Source organism: Electrophorus electricus, chromosome 17 (assembly GCF_041902795.1).
Source record: "Electrophorus electricus isolate QZ-2024a chromosome 17, ASM4190279v1, whole genome shotgun sequence".
NCBI lineage: Eukaryota > Metazoa > Chordata > Actinopteri > Gymnotiformes > Gymnotidae > Electrophorus > Electrophorus electricus.
The window spans coordinates 3,289,951-3,303,792 of NC_137513.1; the positions used below are offsets into that span (position 1 = coordinate 3,289,951).

At 45.1% G+C, this 13,842-nt stretch overlaps 1 protein-coding gene across 5 annotated transcripts in view; it reads right to left on the reverse strand.

Moving 5' to 3' along the window:
* kmt2a (lysine (K)-specific methyltransferase 2A) overlaps window positions 1-13,842 on the reverse strand; it is a 33,692-nt gene that overhangs the window by 4,865 nt on the left and 14,985 nt on the right. For 2 of the 5 annotated variants that reach the window (XM_081699607.1, XM_035533909.2), the window contains exons 6-34: window positions 13,354-13,415; window positions 12,784-13,263; window positions 12,621-12,694; window positions 12,271-12,510; window positions 11,936-12,082; window positions 11,017-11,109; window positions 10,808-10,928; window positions 10,615-10,722; window positions 10,236-10,420; window positions 9,982-10,155; window positions 9,719-9,829; window positions 9,561-9,634; window positions 8,722-8,921; window positions 8,497-8,597; window positions 7,799-7,936; window positions 7,529-7,687; window positions 7,321-7,438; window positions 7,083-7,161; window positions 6,830-6,990; window positions 6,572-6,721; window positions 1,948-6,466; window positions 1,789-1,857; window positions 1,621-1,700; window positions 1,258-1,425; window positions 1,054-1,128; window positions 778-952; window positions 468-575; window positions 288-371; window positions 39-168 (exon numbers count right to left, since the gene is read on the reverse strand). In XM_081699607.1, the coding sequence (XP_081555733.1) occupies window positions 39-168; window positions 288-371; window positions 468-575; window positions 778-952; window positions 1,054-1,128; window positions 1,258-1,425; window positions 1,621-1,700; window positions 1,789-1,857; window positions 1,948-6,466; window positions 6,572-6,721; window positions 6,830-6,990; window positions 7,083-7,161; window positions 7,321-7,438; window positions 7,529-7,687; window positions 7,799-7,936; window positions 8,497-8,597; window positions 8,722-8,921; window positions 9,561-9,634; window positions 9,719-9,829; window positions 9,982-10,155; window positions 10,236-10,420; window positions 10,615-10,722; window positions 10,808-10,928; window positions 11,017-11,109; window positions 11,936-12,082; window positions 12,271-12,510; window positions 12,621-12,694; window positions 12,784-13,263; window positions 13,354-13,415 (8,383 nt within the window). The remainder of the gene's footprint in view (window positions 1-38; window positions 169-287; window positions 372-467; window positions 576-777; window positions 953-1,053; window positions 1,129-1,257; window positions 1,426-1,620; window positions 1,701-1,788; window positions 1,858-1,947; window positions 6,467-6,571; window positions 6,722-6,829; window positions 6,991-7,082; window positions 7,162-7,320; window positions 7,439-7,528; window positions 7,688-7,798; window positions 7,937-8,496; window positions 8,598-8,721; window positions 8,922-9,560; window positions 9,635-9,718; window positions 9,830-9,981; window positions 10,156-10,235; window positions 10,421-10,614; window positions 10,723-10,807; window positions 10,929-11,016; window positions 11,110-11,935; window positions 12,083-12,270; window positions 12,511-12,620; window positions 12,695-12,783; window positions 13,264-13,353; window positions 13,416-13,842) is intronic. The other 3 variants (XM_035533911.2, XM_035533910.2, XM_081699608.1) reach the window with 3 other exon arrangements.

A 13,842-nucleotide genomic window follows, 5' to 3' on the forward strand; every position in this document is an offset into this window, starting at 1 on the left:
AGCCCGGTTTGTCCACTGCAGTGTGAAGGTGTCCTTACCTTGCCATCATAATACTTCTCTCGTTTGTCAGTGAGGACAGAGCGAATGACATTACCAGAATACTCAATCACCATCTCCCCAGCATCAATATTCCTTTTACAGAATAGACCTCGCCCATGTATAGCAGACCTAAAAACAATAAAAAACATTATAGTTTGCACGAAAACACTACAAATGCATGTCTTGGTTACCCTTTATTGGTTTAACAAAGACAGCCAGATTCTTCAGGCACAAGATGGATTTTGTACCTATAAACACCCAAAGACTCTTTGGATGTTTTCTTCAAGTGCCTGAACCTCATAGCCAGAGGCAAGTCCATGCTGGTTGCCCGTCTGAAATGGAAAGAGAAGGAATACAAGAGAATGCAGAATAAATATATTCACCAAAAAAAAAAAAAAAGTCAAGGCAAGGTGAACATTATGACCCACCGTGCAGATTTGAGCTGCATCTCTTCTTCATCTTCTTCTTGGGGGTTGTATTCAGGAGCTTGTCGATGTTTGGATGCCAAGAAGTTAAACATGTCCAACACTGACCTCCTTCAGGAAGAGATGGCAAAATTAGAAAAATGTCAAACACACCAGACCAAATATCTGTAAAACATTATTCTCTGTTAACAGGTACGGTTTGACAGTGACCAAGCTCAATTTAGAACAAAAGATCGATTACTACATGAAACTTATTGGATATACACAACAGAAGACTCCTTTAAAAAAAGGCCATGAAGCCAGTGTCACACACCTGTGGTGGACTTCAGAACGTGCACATCCATGAGGGTTAATGGGAGGCTCATCTACCTCTTCTGGTTTATGAAAGCGGAATTTGTAGCTCCTGCAGTACCTGGCACCACAAAGCTGCTCCAACAGGAAAACCACAGCATCGTGGACAACACCCAACATGCGCAATCCATTTACTCCTGACAGAACCATGAACCAGGACAGGAAGTTAGAGGAGACCATTTGGAAGCCACAAACCATGTATCGGATTTATTTTAAAATTATATGGAAAATGACTTACCATCAAAAGACAGCTCTTTAAGCTTGGCATTAGAGCGTGCCTCCTGGACTTTATCTGTCAGAGATTTCCAGGCCTCTGAAAGTGAGTAGGCAAACATCAGAATCTGAATACACTTATGCTGAGGAGAATTGGGGGACCATATAGAATTCATAAACTACTTTGGTTACAGTTATCTTTATTCATTCTGTCCAAAACCAATCCTACCCTCAATGCTTTCACAGCGGATCTTAAAGCCATCGTCACTGCAGATTTCAAACAGGAGCCCTTGTCTGGGCTTGAAGTCTGAAGAGGAGTCATGCCCATCGTCCTTCTGATCAGGAGTGGCGGCTTGTATGACATTAGATCCTGTCCCGCTATTCTGGCCAGATAGGCCTTAAAAGACAACATGCAGAGAATTACAAGACATCCTAAAATATCATACAAACAAGAACTGCAAAGACATGAATTTGCTCTTTAACCATTAAAACATTTTTTGGGGGAAACAAGTACTTGAACATCAACACACTCGGCTACTAAATAAAGCAGAAAATAAGAGCACAGATGAATTGCAAACATTTCAAATCCCACCTGTAGGCTTAGGTTTTTCATCATTGGGTTCTATGGCCTTCTGCTTATGAGTGGATTCACATGGTCTAGTTACAGAGTCACTGCAGGCAAGATTCATTTAATTTAGTCCAATAATTATCATCCATCCATACACAATTATTATAAATGTAACACCTTGAATTTGGATACCTCTTTCTTGAGCCCTTTTCATTAGGCTTTCCTGTTTCCATTGGCTCAGGAGTGACACTCTCTCTAAGCCTGTTGATAAGCAAAACACAACCCCTTAAACTGATGTCTTTTGGTAAGGAAAATTCAGGGAGGTAAATCTGCAAAATCCATGGTGTTTACCCTGCAAAGGAGGATTGACTTGCTGAGCCAGGAGGACCCTGTTGTTCTGGCTGGGTCTCTGACTGAAGGCCTTTGTGCTTCTTTCCATCAGGCTTATCTAGACTTGGCAGAGTCCTCTTTGCTTTCTGCTTCCCCTTCCCAACGGCTGTGCAAACTGCTACAGCGGGTGACTTGAGTACCTGTTGCTGGTTTACTGGTCGTGAGATCGGTGTAGTCCGCGAGCTCTGTGTAAGAACTCCACCCACACGACCCTTAGTCACATCTTGCGTGACGGAACTGGGGGCAAGAGGGACTTGGCCAGAAGTGTTTGTAATGGGATCAATGGCCTTATCCGACCCAACTCTGCTAACTGGGTTTTGAAGATGAAGGTTGCCTTCTTTGTCTACCTGTTGGCTGACAGACATATTGATGGTTTGATTTGGTGGAAGAACACAGATGTTACTAGCAATGGAAGTCTGGGCTGGACTGGCAATCTGTGACATCATGGAGGTTCCTGAATGAAGAACCACCTGCTGCTCTGGAAGGCCCAGATTATGTGGACTTGCTTTAAACAGGAGGTTGCTTAAGGGTCCGGTGATCTCTGTAGAGCTAATGAGACCTGGAGTACTTAAAGATACTGGATTTGCACCCAGTAGGTTCCCAGGTGCTGTAGGAGGCATTGACACTACGTTCAGTACAGACTGATTAGGGTTAAGTCCAGATACGGTGCACGGTAATAAGTGAGTCGAAGAATCATGTCCAAGAAGACTAGGCTGAGGACTAGTAGAGAATGGCATTGGCTGTGGAAGGAGTGCAGGCTCAAAATACATTACTCCAGATTTTGAACGCTTTATAATGTTGGGCATTTTGCGATGAGACGTGGCTGCTGCAGTGGTGATGGTGCCAAGTTCAACAAGTCCTGACTGAGCAGGGATTCCTGCAGCAATCTGTGGAGAGGAAAGGTTAATAAGGGTCATGTTGGGCCCGACCTCTGATGGTGCCAGTGTGGGTTGGCTTCTGGAACGAGCTAGCTTCTTTATTTTCCGAGGTGGGATGCGAGAAATAGGGCGCTTCTTGCCATGTGCAGTGGAAAGCACAGCAGGTGTAGGAGAAATGGACGATGCACTGGACACCATAGCAACACTGGGGGCCAGGTCATGTCTCTGTCCAGCTTCAGATGCAATAATCTGGGGATCATGAGAAGGAACACCAATAAGGAGGCCCGATGTGGTACTGGGAATAACTGGTTGGAAACCTGTTTGGGTGGTGGTAGTGAAAGCATGAAGTTGTGAATGATGATGCACAGGTACCAATCCTTTGCCACTAGCAGAAAAAATGGACTGAGAAGTAGGGATCCCAGCGTTGAGGCCTGTTAAAACAGGAGTACTGGTGTTCATGACACCCGTTGCTGTGACAGATGGCGCAATCTGTATCTTTTGAGTTACACCATTGTGGAGAGTCTGCAATAGATAGAGAGGCTGTAAATGCTGATTGAGAACTATCAGTTTCTCTGGACCAGGTTTCAAATGAGAGGGGGTGGACTGAACAGCAGAGCTTGCAATCTGACTGGGACCTGTGCTGACTGTGGCAGCTGGAATAAACTTCTGACCCTGCAGAGACAAAGTAGGTGAACTTGGCAAGCCAGGTGTTCCAGATGTTCTGGCCAAATCCTGATTCCCTGCTTCTGCCACTTGGGATATTCCAGGACTTGAGATGTGGTCTCCATCAATGCGGGTGGGAATGAAATGTTCTGGAGTCATGTGCCCTTCTGTCACCTGTGAATCTCCACCACTTTCACGTGGGCTCTCACTGGATACTGCACCCACTGCTCTTTGCTTGTCACCACTTTTCTCAACTCCAGAGTCCTCTGTACCTAGGGTCAAAATAGTGCGCTCAGAGCTCTCATTCAAGAGTGAGCCATGATTTTGGTTATTTACAGATGGACTACGAGTTGTTAGGACAGAGAGATCAGACGGCAACTCCAAAGGGAGGACATATGGTTCCTCTACTGTGATCGAGGTGTTAACTCCACCTTCTACAGGTTCTGTGCTGGACAGTGGCTGTGTAAAGTCTTCAAACAGTATATCCTTCCTTCTGTTGACATCAACTCCATAGCCTTCATCCAAGGAAAATGGTTCAGTGGAGGGAGCCTCTGGCTGCTGCCCCAGAGTCTGCATTGAAGGAGTATTAAGTACAAACTCCATAATATCAGAAGGAAGGATATTACCACAGTCATCACTGTTGTTATTGTCCGAGTCAGACTTAAGGAGGTCGGTGCTGAGTGACAGCTGGGTTTCAAGAGGATCCTGACCCTGTGATTTCACACTTCCCAAAGGCAGGCAGTTATCCTTCTGACCTTTGCGACCATCACGACTGTGGCTGCTTCCCCCACCTGTAGCATCTTTTCCTGTACTGATGTTCAGTTTCTCTGCTCGACTGTCTCGACCCCTCTTCTTCGTTGAGGTTTTAAGTGTAGAGGAAGTGGTAGCAGTGGTAGTGCTGCTGGTGTTCACACTGGCATCGCTTTCAGAACCATCATCCACGCCATCTAGCTGGCCTATCTGTTGGCACTCCAAAGTCTTGGCTTTTGCAGTCATTTCATCACTTTCAGAATGACCTTCCTTGGCTCCATCCCTCAAGAACCTGTGGATTTGCGACCCTCTTCCTAAGCACTGATCAATGCCCTCAATACTTGGAAGACTTGAGCTGGGGTTTATGATGGTTCGTGTGAAATTGTAATAGTATGCATCCTTATTTGACCCAAACCCTCCTTCCTCATCTTCTCCACTGTCAGCAGAAGATGACGTGCTCATATCATCAGCCCCGTCTACCTGTCCTTCAGCTGATCGCTTACTGCTGCTTGAGCGCTTCCTTAGGGGAATATCCCCAGTGCTGTAGAAGGGAATATCTTCCTCACCATAGGAACGCACACCATAGAATGGAGTAAGCCCAAAGAACATGTTAGACCGAGCCCTAGCACTTCGCCTTGGGTATCGCCGTTTTGCTGAGCTGGCCGAGCCATCACTGTCCTCCTCATGTTTGTCTGCCAAGCTTTCATCTTCTAAATGATGATCCTCCCCATCACCATCATCCTCTGCTGACTGGTGGTCCATAAGATGCTCTTCACAGTCCTCGGGGTGAATGTGACTGTCGGACTCTGAGCTCTCCGAGCTTGCAGACGGGGAGAACATCATTGCACGGGAAGACCTTCTCTGTGGACCATGACTTACAGCAGAGATGGAAGTAGAAGTATTTGTATCAGAACAGGTGCTGACAGCTTTGGTGCCATTAGGATCCATTTTTTGAGACATCAGAGACAGTTTCTCTGTGCACTTCTTCTCCACTGGTGTAAGCACTTTACTTGATTTAGGGTGAACCTGTGCAGGTCTTAAACTTCGCTCTGAACCTGCCTTTGGCTGGACTGCTTCTGATGCGGAACTGTGCTTTTTTTCTGTGCCAATTCTCTCGCCAGACTTTAATGGTCTTTCGCTTCTCTGACTATCTAATTTAATTTCTGCAGTGCCTGCAGCCTTGTTACTGCTAAGAGGTCTGTGGGTATTATTTTGTGATGATGGTACTTGACCATGTGTTTTGATATTACATCCTTTAGAGTTGCTATTGTGCATCTGTGTCTTACTATTTTGAGGCATACCTTTTCTCTCTTTTGCAATATCCCTGGCCACTGTTAATTTAACTTTGGAGCGCTTCTCTTTGGTGCTAGAGGTTCCACGAACATCTGTAACAGAAGGGCTTGCCTGGGATCCACGTTTTATGTCCTCCTCTCCTGTCTTCACTACAGTTGACCATAAAGGTTTAATAGCTGCAGCAGGGGATGGTCCTGAAACACAGTCATTAGACTTCCTACTTTTGTGGTACAGTGGTTGGGGAGAGCCAGTCTTCCCAATATCTTTAGATTCTGGTACTGTGGTCAAGCCTCCCTCTTTCACTGCAATAGCCTTATCTTTTAGAAGAGTGGCAAGTGGATGACAGGACAAGAGAGTCACTCCAGGTGGGAGGTCGGTGTCTTTTGTGGTCTGTTTTCCCTTTTCTGTTCTCAAACTTCCACTTCCCCTCTGATTCCCAGTCAATACTGCTGTTCCCAGTGGAGGGGACACCTGACTCATTCCAGTCAGTACTCCTGGTGGAGCCGATTTTAAACTCTCACCTTCCGGCTGCTTTCTGGCAACATCTCTACCACCATCCATTCTGTCAGTGAAACCATAACTGAGTCTACACTGAGCTCCTGTGTTTACAGTGTTTGCCACCTGAAACTGAGACCTTTCAACACCAGACATTTTTCCTTTCACAGAGTCTTTGATTCCACGGTCCTGGGACGCTGAGGTTATAGTTGAAGCAGACGAAGGAGAGCCTTTCTGGCTAGTTACACTACTCCTCTGTGGAGAAAAGGAAATTCTTTGTCCAGGCTGTTGAGTGGGAAGAGAGGAGGTGCTATGGCGACGAGACCCAATACTTGGCAAAACAGAGCTCATCAGAGGATCACCGATGGTTACAATCTCATGGGATGAGCTCGTGACACCTCCTAATGAAGAGAATACAGATAGAAACATGGAGTGAACAAAAAAGGCTTATAATGAATTCTCTTATCCACAGTCTGAATAATGGTACATCTGTTTAACATGGATACCTGGAGAGGGAAGAGTTTTGGAGGAAGGAGAACGGTGACAGGGTGGATAACTGGGGTGTCTGTTCCTAAAATAAACCTTTGGTTTTGGTGTAATGGGCGTGGTGGTGTGGTCAATAGAAATGGAATCAGGCAAGGGTGATGGGTTCATTTCTGATGAAAGAAGTGGTAGTTAAAAAGTATTTTAAAACAAGCTTCTATGGATATAAAAAACAGCATCACATGTATCACAAACAAACAAAAAAACCCTTCAGGTCTCACCAGAGACAGGCGGTGGGCTGTGGGCGATGGTATGGTTATCCTCTGTCATGGCCATGCCGTTACTGACAGTGTCTGCCACTAGAGGGCGGCATGCCAGAATTCTACATGTATACACACAGCGTTTGCGGGCATCCAAAGTACTCCAGTAGACTCTTGAGCATCTTAAAATAGAAAACAATACAAAATTGCACATTAAAATCGCTGTTAAATTAACAATGTACATGAAAAACAGTTTGATATAATGGGCACTTACTGGTATCCAACAGGAAAAAGCTTTCTCTCACAGTCTGAGAGCTCTGTTAGCATACCAAGACAATCAATAGTCATGGAACCTGCATTGAAAACACAGAGAGCAAAGTTCATGCTTTCAAACTGATATTTTATTCTACACAAAATAAAAAGGCAAAAAATCAATCAATCAATCAATCAATCAATCAATCATTCATTCTCCACTTCATCACAATAATAATAAAAAATATATATAACCCAACCTATCATCATGTGGACATTGTCTGGCTCAAGGCCCCCGATAAACCTTCGTCTCAAACTGATCCCCTCAAAGTCCACCAAAACCCTCCGGGTTACTTCAAATCCTGTGTCTGTCACCACCTAAACAATTCCAATAATATTGTTTAGGTGTATGCAATATGCAGCCCTGGTGCAAAAAAAACATTTAGTACTTTCTGCATGTTTCACCACCTCGCCCTTGATCAAGTCCCTGTGGCGCTGGCAGTACACTTTTTTGTCCTCCAGAAAGACACAGTTGCACTGCCGGGCACACATGAAGTGGTAGTTACTGGAGCAGGAGGGAAAGTCGCAGCCCACAGTGGCCCCTGATCTTTGGCACTTCTCACATCGCTGTGTTGAAAACAGAAAACAACTATTTAATATGCCTGTTTAAATGTTAATAAAGCATTAATAAGCACATAGACAGACTGAACATAAAGCATATGGCTAGCGTCGCCTTACCAGCTGCCTGCCTCGGCTCACTGCCATATGGACGTTTTTCAGAGAGCCATCATCCTCCTCAAATACCTCTACGGACCACAACGCACAATTCACATGGGCCCATTCATTCTGGCCAATGTACAGCAGCCTTCCACAATCCTAAGAAAAGAGATCAATGAGACTGTCAACACCTCCGGCTCACTCAATATGCTTGGAAAAAATAACCTAATAGGCTGACACCAGCGGAATTACATTTACATTTAAGGTATTCTGCATGTACTCTTATCCAGAGCGACTTAGAAAAAGTGCTTTAGTTGTCTACTCAAAAAATGATCCTTTGCTAGCACAAATAATTTAACATTCATCTTTAAAACATCTTTAACCGAGATACTACAAGAAACAAGTATCAGTGCTGAAACCTAAATTGAGCGATAAAATATAATACAATTTGAGGGTATTTAGCAAATAAGACAGGTTAAGTGCAAATATAAAAATCTTCCTACAAGGGCCTTCTTCCATTTAATTTAAACGCTTTTCAAAGAAACAAGTCTTCAGTTGGTGTTGAAAGGCAGTGAGGGACACTGTTCAGACAGGCAGTGAGAGTTTTTCACCAACTGGGTGCCAGGACAGAGTATAAATTACTTTATGCTCGAACACATTCACACTTGTCTGGTGCTTGTGAAACACACTGACTGTGCTGTGGTTGTGTGTTCACTTACACTGGTGTTCTCATCTCCATAGCTCAGACAAAGCACACACTGTCTGTTGTCACCAACAGCAGGAAGAGGAGGGCTCCCTGGGCTGTTTTCCCGACTGAAGCCTGGGGGGGAAATCACACACAAACAAACAAAAAAAGGAGAAAAAAATTTAACATTTCAGTTTACAGTCTACTTTATAAAAGTAATTATGTTAGACAAATTTGGATTCTGTGCCCTTGTTCTCACCATGTACAGGTTGTGGAGGAGGTGGTGAGGGTGAAGGGGCTGTGGGGGACTCAGGTTCTCCAGGGGCTTTGGGACGAGGAGCAGGAATGATCTTCATAAGCAGAGGCTGCTCAGCACGTGCTCTCTCGTCCCTCTCCTGCCACTGGGCATAGTTGTGATCCAGAGAAGGGGGCAGCACAGCATTTGGAAGCAACCCACTACTGTAGGAGATAAGAAAGATTCGGATTACTTAGTGTCATAATTAACAGAGTCAGGGCAAAAGGTCTGACTGTTTAATCTTAAGCATAAACAGTGACGGGAAGCAGAAGTGTTCCCACCACAGCATATGTGAGCACATATGTGAGATGCTGGTGATGAATTTCTTTCAACAAGCAAATGAACAAAAACAAAGCTAATAAGTACAATGCAATAAGTGAGAAATGAGCTTACATGCAAGAGAAATTCTCTCTCCAAGATATGAAATAAGTGGCTTGTAAACTTCTGAATAATTCACACTAACAAATGAATACCAGCAGACCAACCACAGGGTGACCGCAAGACTTGTCAAAGCACCTATGCGAAATTTAACACTGCAGGTTGGTCTCAGACAGTGGAGCTAAAGCATGTAGACTGTGCATTCCCTTTGGGAAGCTGATATTCTGCTTTGAAAGCGAGCAAAGAGGAGACATGCTCGCTGACAAGCTGTTAGAGCAGCTCCTCACATGACTGGCAACGCCACCGCCTGCATTAACCGTTACAGCACAAGACCTGAGGATTATCTCTTCATCACCCCCCTGTCTAAATTAAAGATACTTAATGATTTTTTCAACAGCGGCACACTCAGTAAAGGAGCAACTCACTTGGTAGAGACTTTGTGCGTTTCCCAGAATTTTGACTCTTTCACCTTGAACCAAGGAAAAACCTGTTCCATTTGCTGTAAGAGACACAGTAGCGTGAGTTTTACAGACAGCAGGGCAATGGGTTGACATTGTGGACATCGCTTTCGGTCCAGCCTCACCCGGACAAAGAAGGACTTGACCATGCTGTTGGCCTTCCTGCTCTCAGGCAACCCTCCCTCTGAATTAATGGCTGTCTGGATGATTCTTACAATGTCATCACTGAACTCCATCTGAAAAACACAAGGAGACGAGGACCTGGTTCCTGAAACCGCTTCTGAGGATCAATCAGCCACTGCTGACACTTTTCCACAGACGTAGTAATAGAACTTTCCACAAGACCATCATTCAGAAATTAACATACTGTACATTACAGTTCCTTTACCACAGATTTATAGCTCCCTGAATCCATCTTCTTCTCCACAGACTCCAAGTCAAGTGGGGAGTCGCTGGGCACAGAGACCTCAGTAAGGACAGGAGGGTCAGGCCCTTCAGGGGAGCGCCGTGAAGGGAGACTCTCTTCTGTCTCTGGGTTCAGTTCTGGGGGCTTCATCACGGCCTGTGACATAAGACGTCAATCAACATAAGATAGTCTACTGGTAGGAATATACCGACAGGAGGAGTAGAGGGCGGGCTTACTTGTCTGTAGCGGAGTAGGTGAGTGGAGGTGCGGGAGTTGAGGAGTGCGGTGAGAACCTGCCGCACAGACCTCTGAATCTCGTTCTCCAAGGTAGTGCGCCACATGGACGGCCTGCACTCTGTGCAGCTGATGCAGGTGTAGGACACTCTTTCAGACAAGCTGGATAACAGCTCATGCATCTCGTCTAAAGCGAACAGAGTGAACACAGCATTTGAGAGTCTTTCTCACCCCCGTATTCCTGCTTCAAAATGAGCTACATAATAAAAGTGTCAGTGATAAATGTGGTTAGGTTAAGCAGAAGGTGTCAGAGGATTACTGCTTTCAGCACCGAGGGATGCTGCACCAGGCTGGGAGCAGCACAACAAACAGTTCACTCACCAGTTACTCTCTCACATTTGGCATGGACCCAGCGATCACACTTCCCACACTGCATCATCTTACTCTCCTCATCATCACAGCACTTATCACAAACAGGACAGACGTTGCCTACAAGAAGAAATCGTATATTAAATCTGGCCTGCACACGGCCACACAGAGCCACACCTGCTGGTGTGTTGGACCCATAACCAACCTTTAGCAAAGTGTTTGGCACAGTCATGACATAAGGAGAAGTCATGTGACCACTGAGCATCCCTGGCTTTTCCTGGTTTGGTGGCCCCACACCTGTTACAGCGAACACATTTGGTGCAAACCTGGGGGGAGATGAAGAAACTCTAAACAACTCAGCAACTCTCAACACTGCAAAGCAAGCATAAATGCCTGGAGCTGGAGAGTAGATACCCAGATTCTTTTCTTGGTGGGTCTGGTAGGATGGTTGGGTGCCAGGCACTCTGGGTGAAAGCTGTTTCTGCACTTGTCACACTCCAGCAGCTGCTGTGTGAAGGAAAAGTATAACAGTTTCAGATTCTACAAAGACCACCTTCAGTTCTAATCACATTCCTGAACTATTAAGTGAAGGTCTGGGATGATCCAAAGGCTTTAAAGTCATTTTCCAGGTATAAGCATGGGTCATGGCCATCACATGTTTACACAGGAAATGAGGCTTCCAGGGTAATGCCATGTATGGACTGAATAGTAGCTATGTGGTATGATATTCCAACTGATTCATGAACTGGGGGAAGAAAAAAACATTGCTTTCATCTAAAGCAGTAAATATTCCATTGCCGTGTTGCAAACCTTTCTAGAACTGACTCATGACTTACCAAAATTTACTTCTCTGAATGCATAACAATTTACAATCTATTTTTAAATCATTACGTAAAGCTAAAATATGTGCACTGGATGGTACACAGCAAGTGGTCAAGAGAATTTAAGCCAAGCTTCAATTTATACCTCCTGCTCAATGGGAATGGTTACCGCTCCCTGTTCAAACATATTAGATATGGCAAATGTATTCCTGTTAAATTGTTATGTATTCCTTTAAAATAATGATTTAATTCAATTTGATAACTGCTGGAAGCATGTGAATAGGTTCTCTCCTAATAAGTCACCGCAAATTTTATAAGTGGAATAAATAAAAATTTAAATCAGGACATTAAATTTGAGATACTGAAAATTATTCCACACTAGTCATTTACTTTAACCAAGGATTTTTAAAAACCCTTCATAAAATGTTAAGTTTAACAGCCCTGGACATTTAACAATATCATAACATGCATAAATCACAGCATGAAGAAGAACAGGCGGAAAATGAGCTCACTTTAGTCTTCTGGCGCTGACGGCCACAGGTGTGACAGAAGCGGCATCGCCGGCAGCACCAGTTCTCCCACTCCTCATCGTGGGGGCGTTCCGTCTCCCCCAAGCAAAAGAGATGGAAGGGCTCACAGCATACCTGGCAGAACACAAACTGTAGAGAGGCCACACGATCAGCAAAGCAACAACAGCCGTAGCAGCAGCAATCTTACATGTGTCAGATGCTGAGGAGAGAAGGCATTGAGCCAAGCCTCTAACATGATCCTGCGTACAAAAGTCTCAGTATCAGTTACTAAAACCCACAGAGGCGAGTGCAATATGATCCAGTGAGAGATTATTTACCTCCACATTGCCACTGCTGGCGCAGAGAAAGCAGACCACCCGGGGGGTGATTGGCACAGAGGTGAGGATGCTGAGGCCCCCCATCTCCCACACCTTCTCAATGTCACAGTCTTCCTTAAAATCCACTCTGATCCGATGCACTCCGTCGCAGGGCGCTTTCTGCTTGGCTGTGCCCCCAGTCGAGGGAGTGCTCAGGAAGTTTAAAGTACTGTGGTCGGGTTTGGTGGCCATCTGCTTCTCCTGTAAACAACGGCAAGTCAGGTGGGTGGCATGAGCTACCGCCAAGAAGCCCACAAACGCTCCTGCATGACACAGACAGACAAACGGCTACCTGGCAGGAAGGGCCTCACCTTTTCCTTTGATTTCAGCTTTGGTGATGGCGCACAGCGAGCAGTCTGCTTCTTCATTTGCTTTGCTTCTGATGCTGAAAGATCAGAGCACATAAAACGTGAAGTTCGTGTACTCAACACCTTTCAGTCGTGGGGGGTAAGTCAGGTGATCAGGGCTTCCTACCCGAGGGTGCATGAGACGAAGCCTCACCACGGTGATGGGCCTTCTTTTTGTGCTCAGCGGGTGGCGACTTCGTAGACGTTTCCTTTTTTGTGGGAACTTGGCTTTGCTCCTGCAGGTGCTGGGCTGGTGGGGTAGACGGAGTCATGGGCGAGGAGCTGAAGGAAGGGCTGGACTGCGGCTGCTGCTTTCGCTCTTTCCTGGAGGCAGAGCTCAGAGACGCCAAGGGCTGTCTTGAGTTGTCAGGGCTGGGGAGCGTAGGGGGGTCGGCGGTGGAAGAGCTGGGTAGCGGAGGGGATGGTGGTCGCTGCTTGTGTTTGTCCTCTCCCTGTACTGGGGGTGGAGTTTCACTTTTCTTTGTGGGAGGATCATCTTTTAAGGGGGGTGGGACTGGTTTGGGGCTCACCTCAGGACAGTGAGATTTGATGGAATGATGTGCATCCTTTTTTTCTGACAATTTATTTTTCTTCTTATCTTTTTTACCTAAAAGCAATAAACACGCAACAGTTTGTATATTGTGAAAATAAAGGGAATGCATTTTTTAAACTGCATGTTGCTAGAGAAGATTCTAACCTTTTGCTTGCTTCTGAAGAAACTTTGACGGCATCCACTGTAGGTTTTGACACTTTCTCACCCTGTCACAATGCACATGTATACTTTTGTGTTAGGCATATCTGTAAAGTCCTCAAATCAATGCAAGGACAAATGGTTATAGAATATGACTGATTATTCAGCAATATACTGCAATTACAATTAACATTTGCAATTAAAATTTGCAACACACATTGTAGAAATGCTAATTAGTGAATCATAATATTGTTTGAACATCTACAATTTGTAATGATGCTAGGATGGTCAAATACAATTCGGACACGCTTTTATCCAATGCGACTGAGGATTAAGGGTCTTGCTCAGGGGCCCCAACAGTGGCAACTTGGCAGTGGTGGCAGGGCTTGAACCAGCAACCATCCAATTACAAATCCAGTACCTTAACCCGCTGAGCTACCACTGCCCTATTTTCAATCCACTATTGCAGAATCCTTAAAATTACACAACAAATTA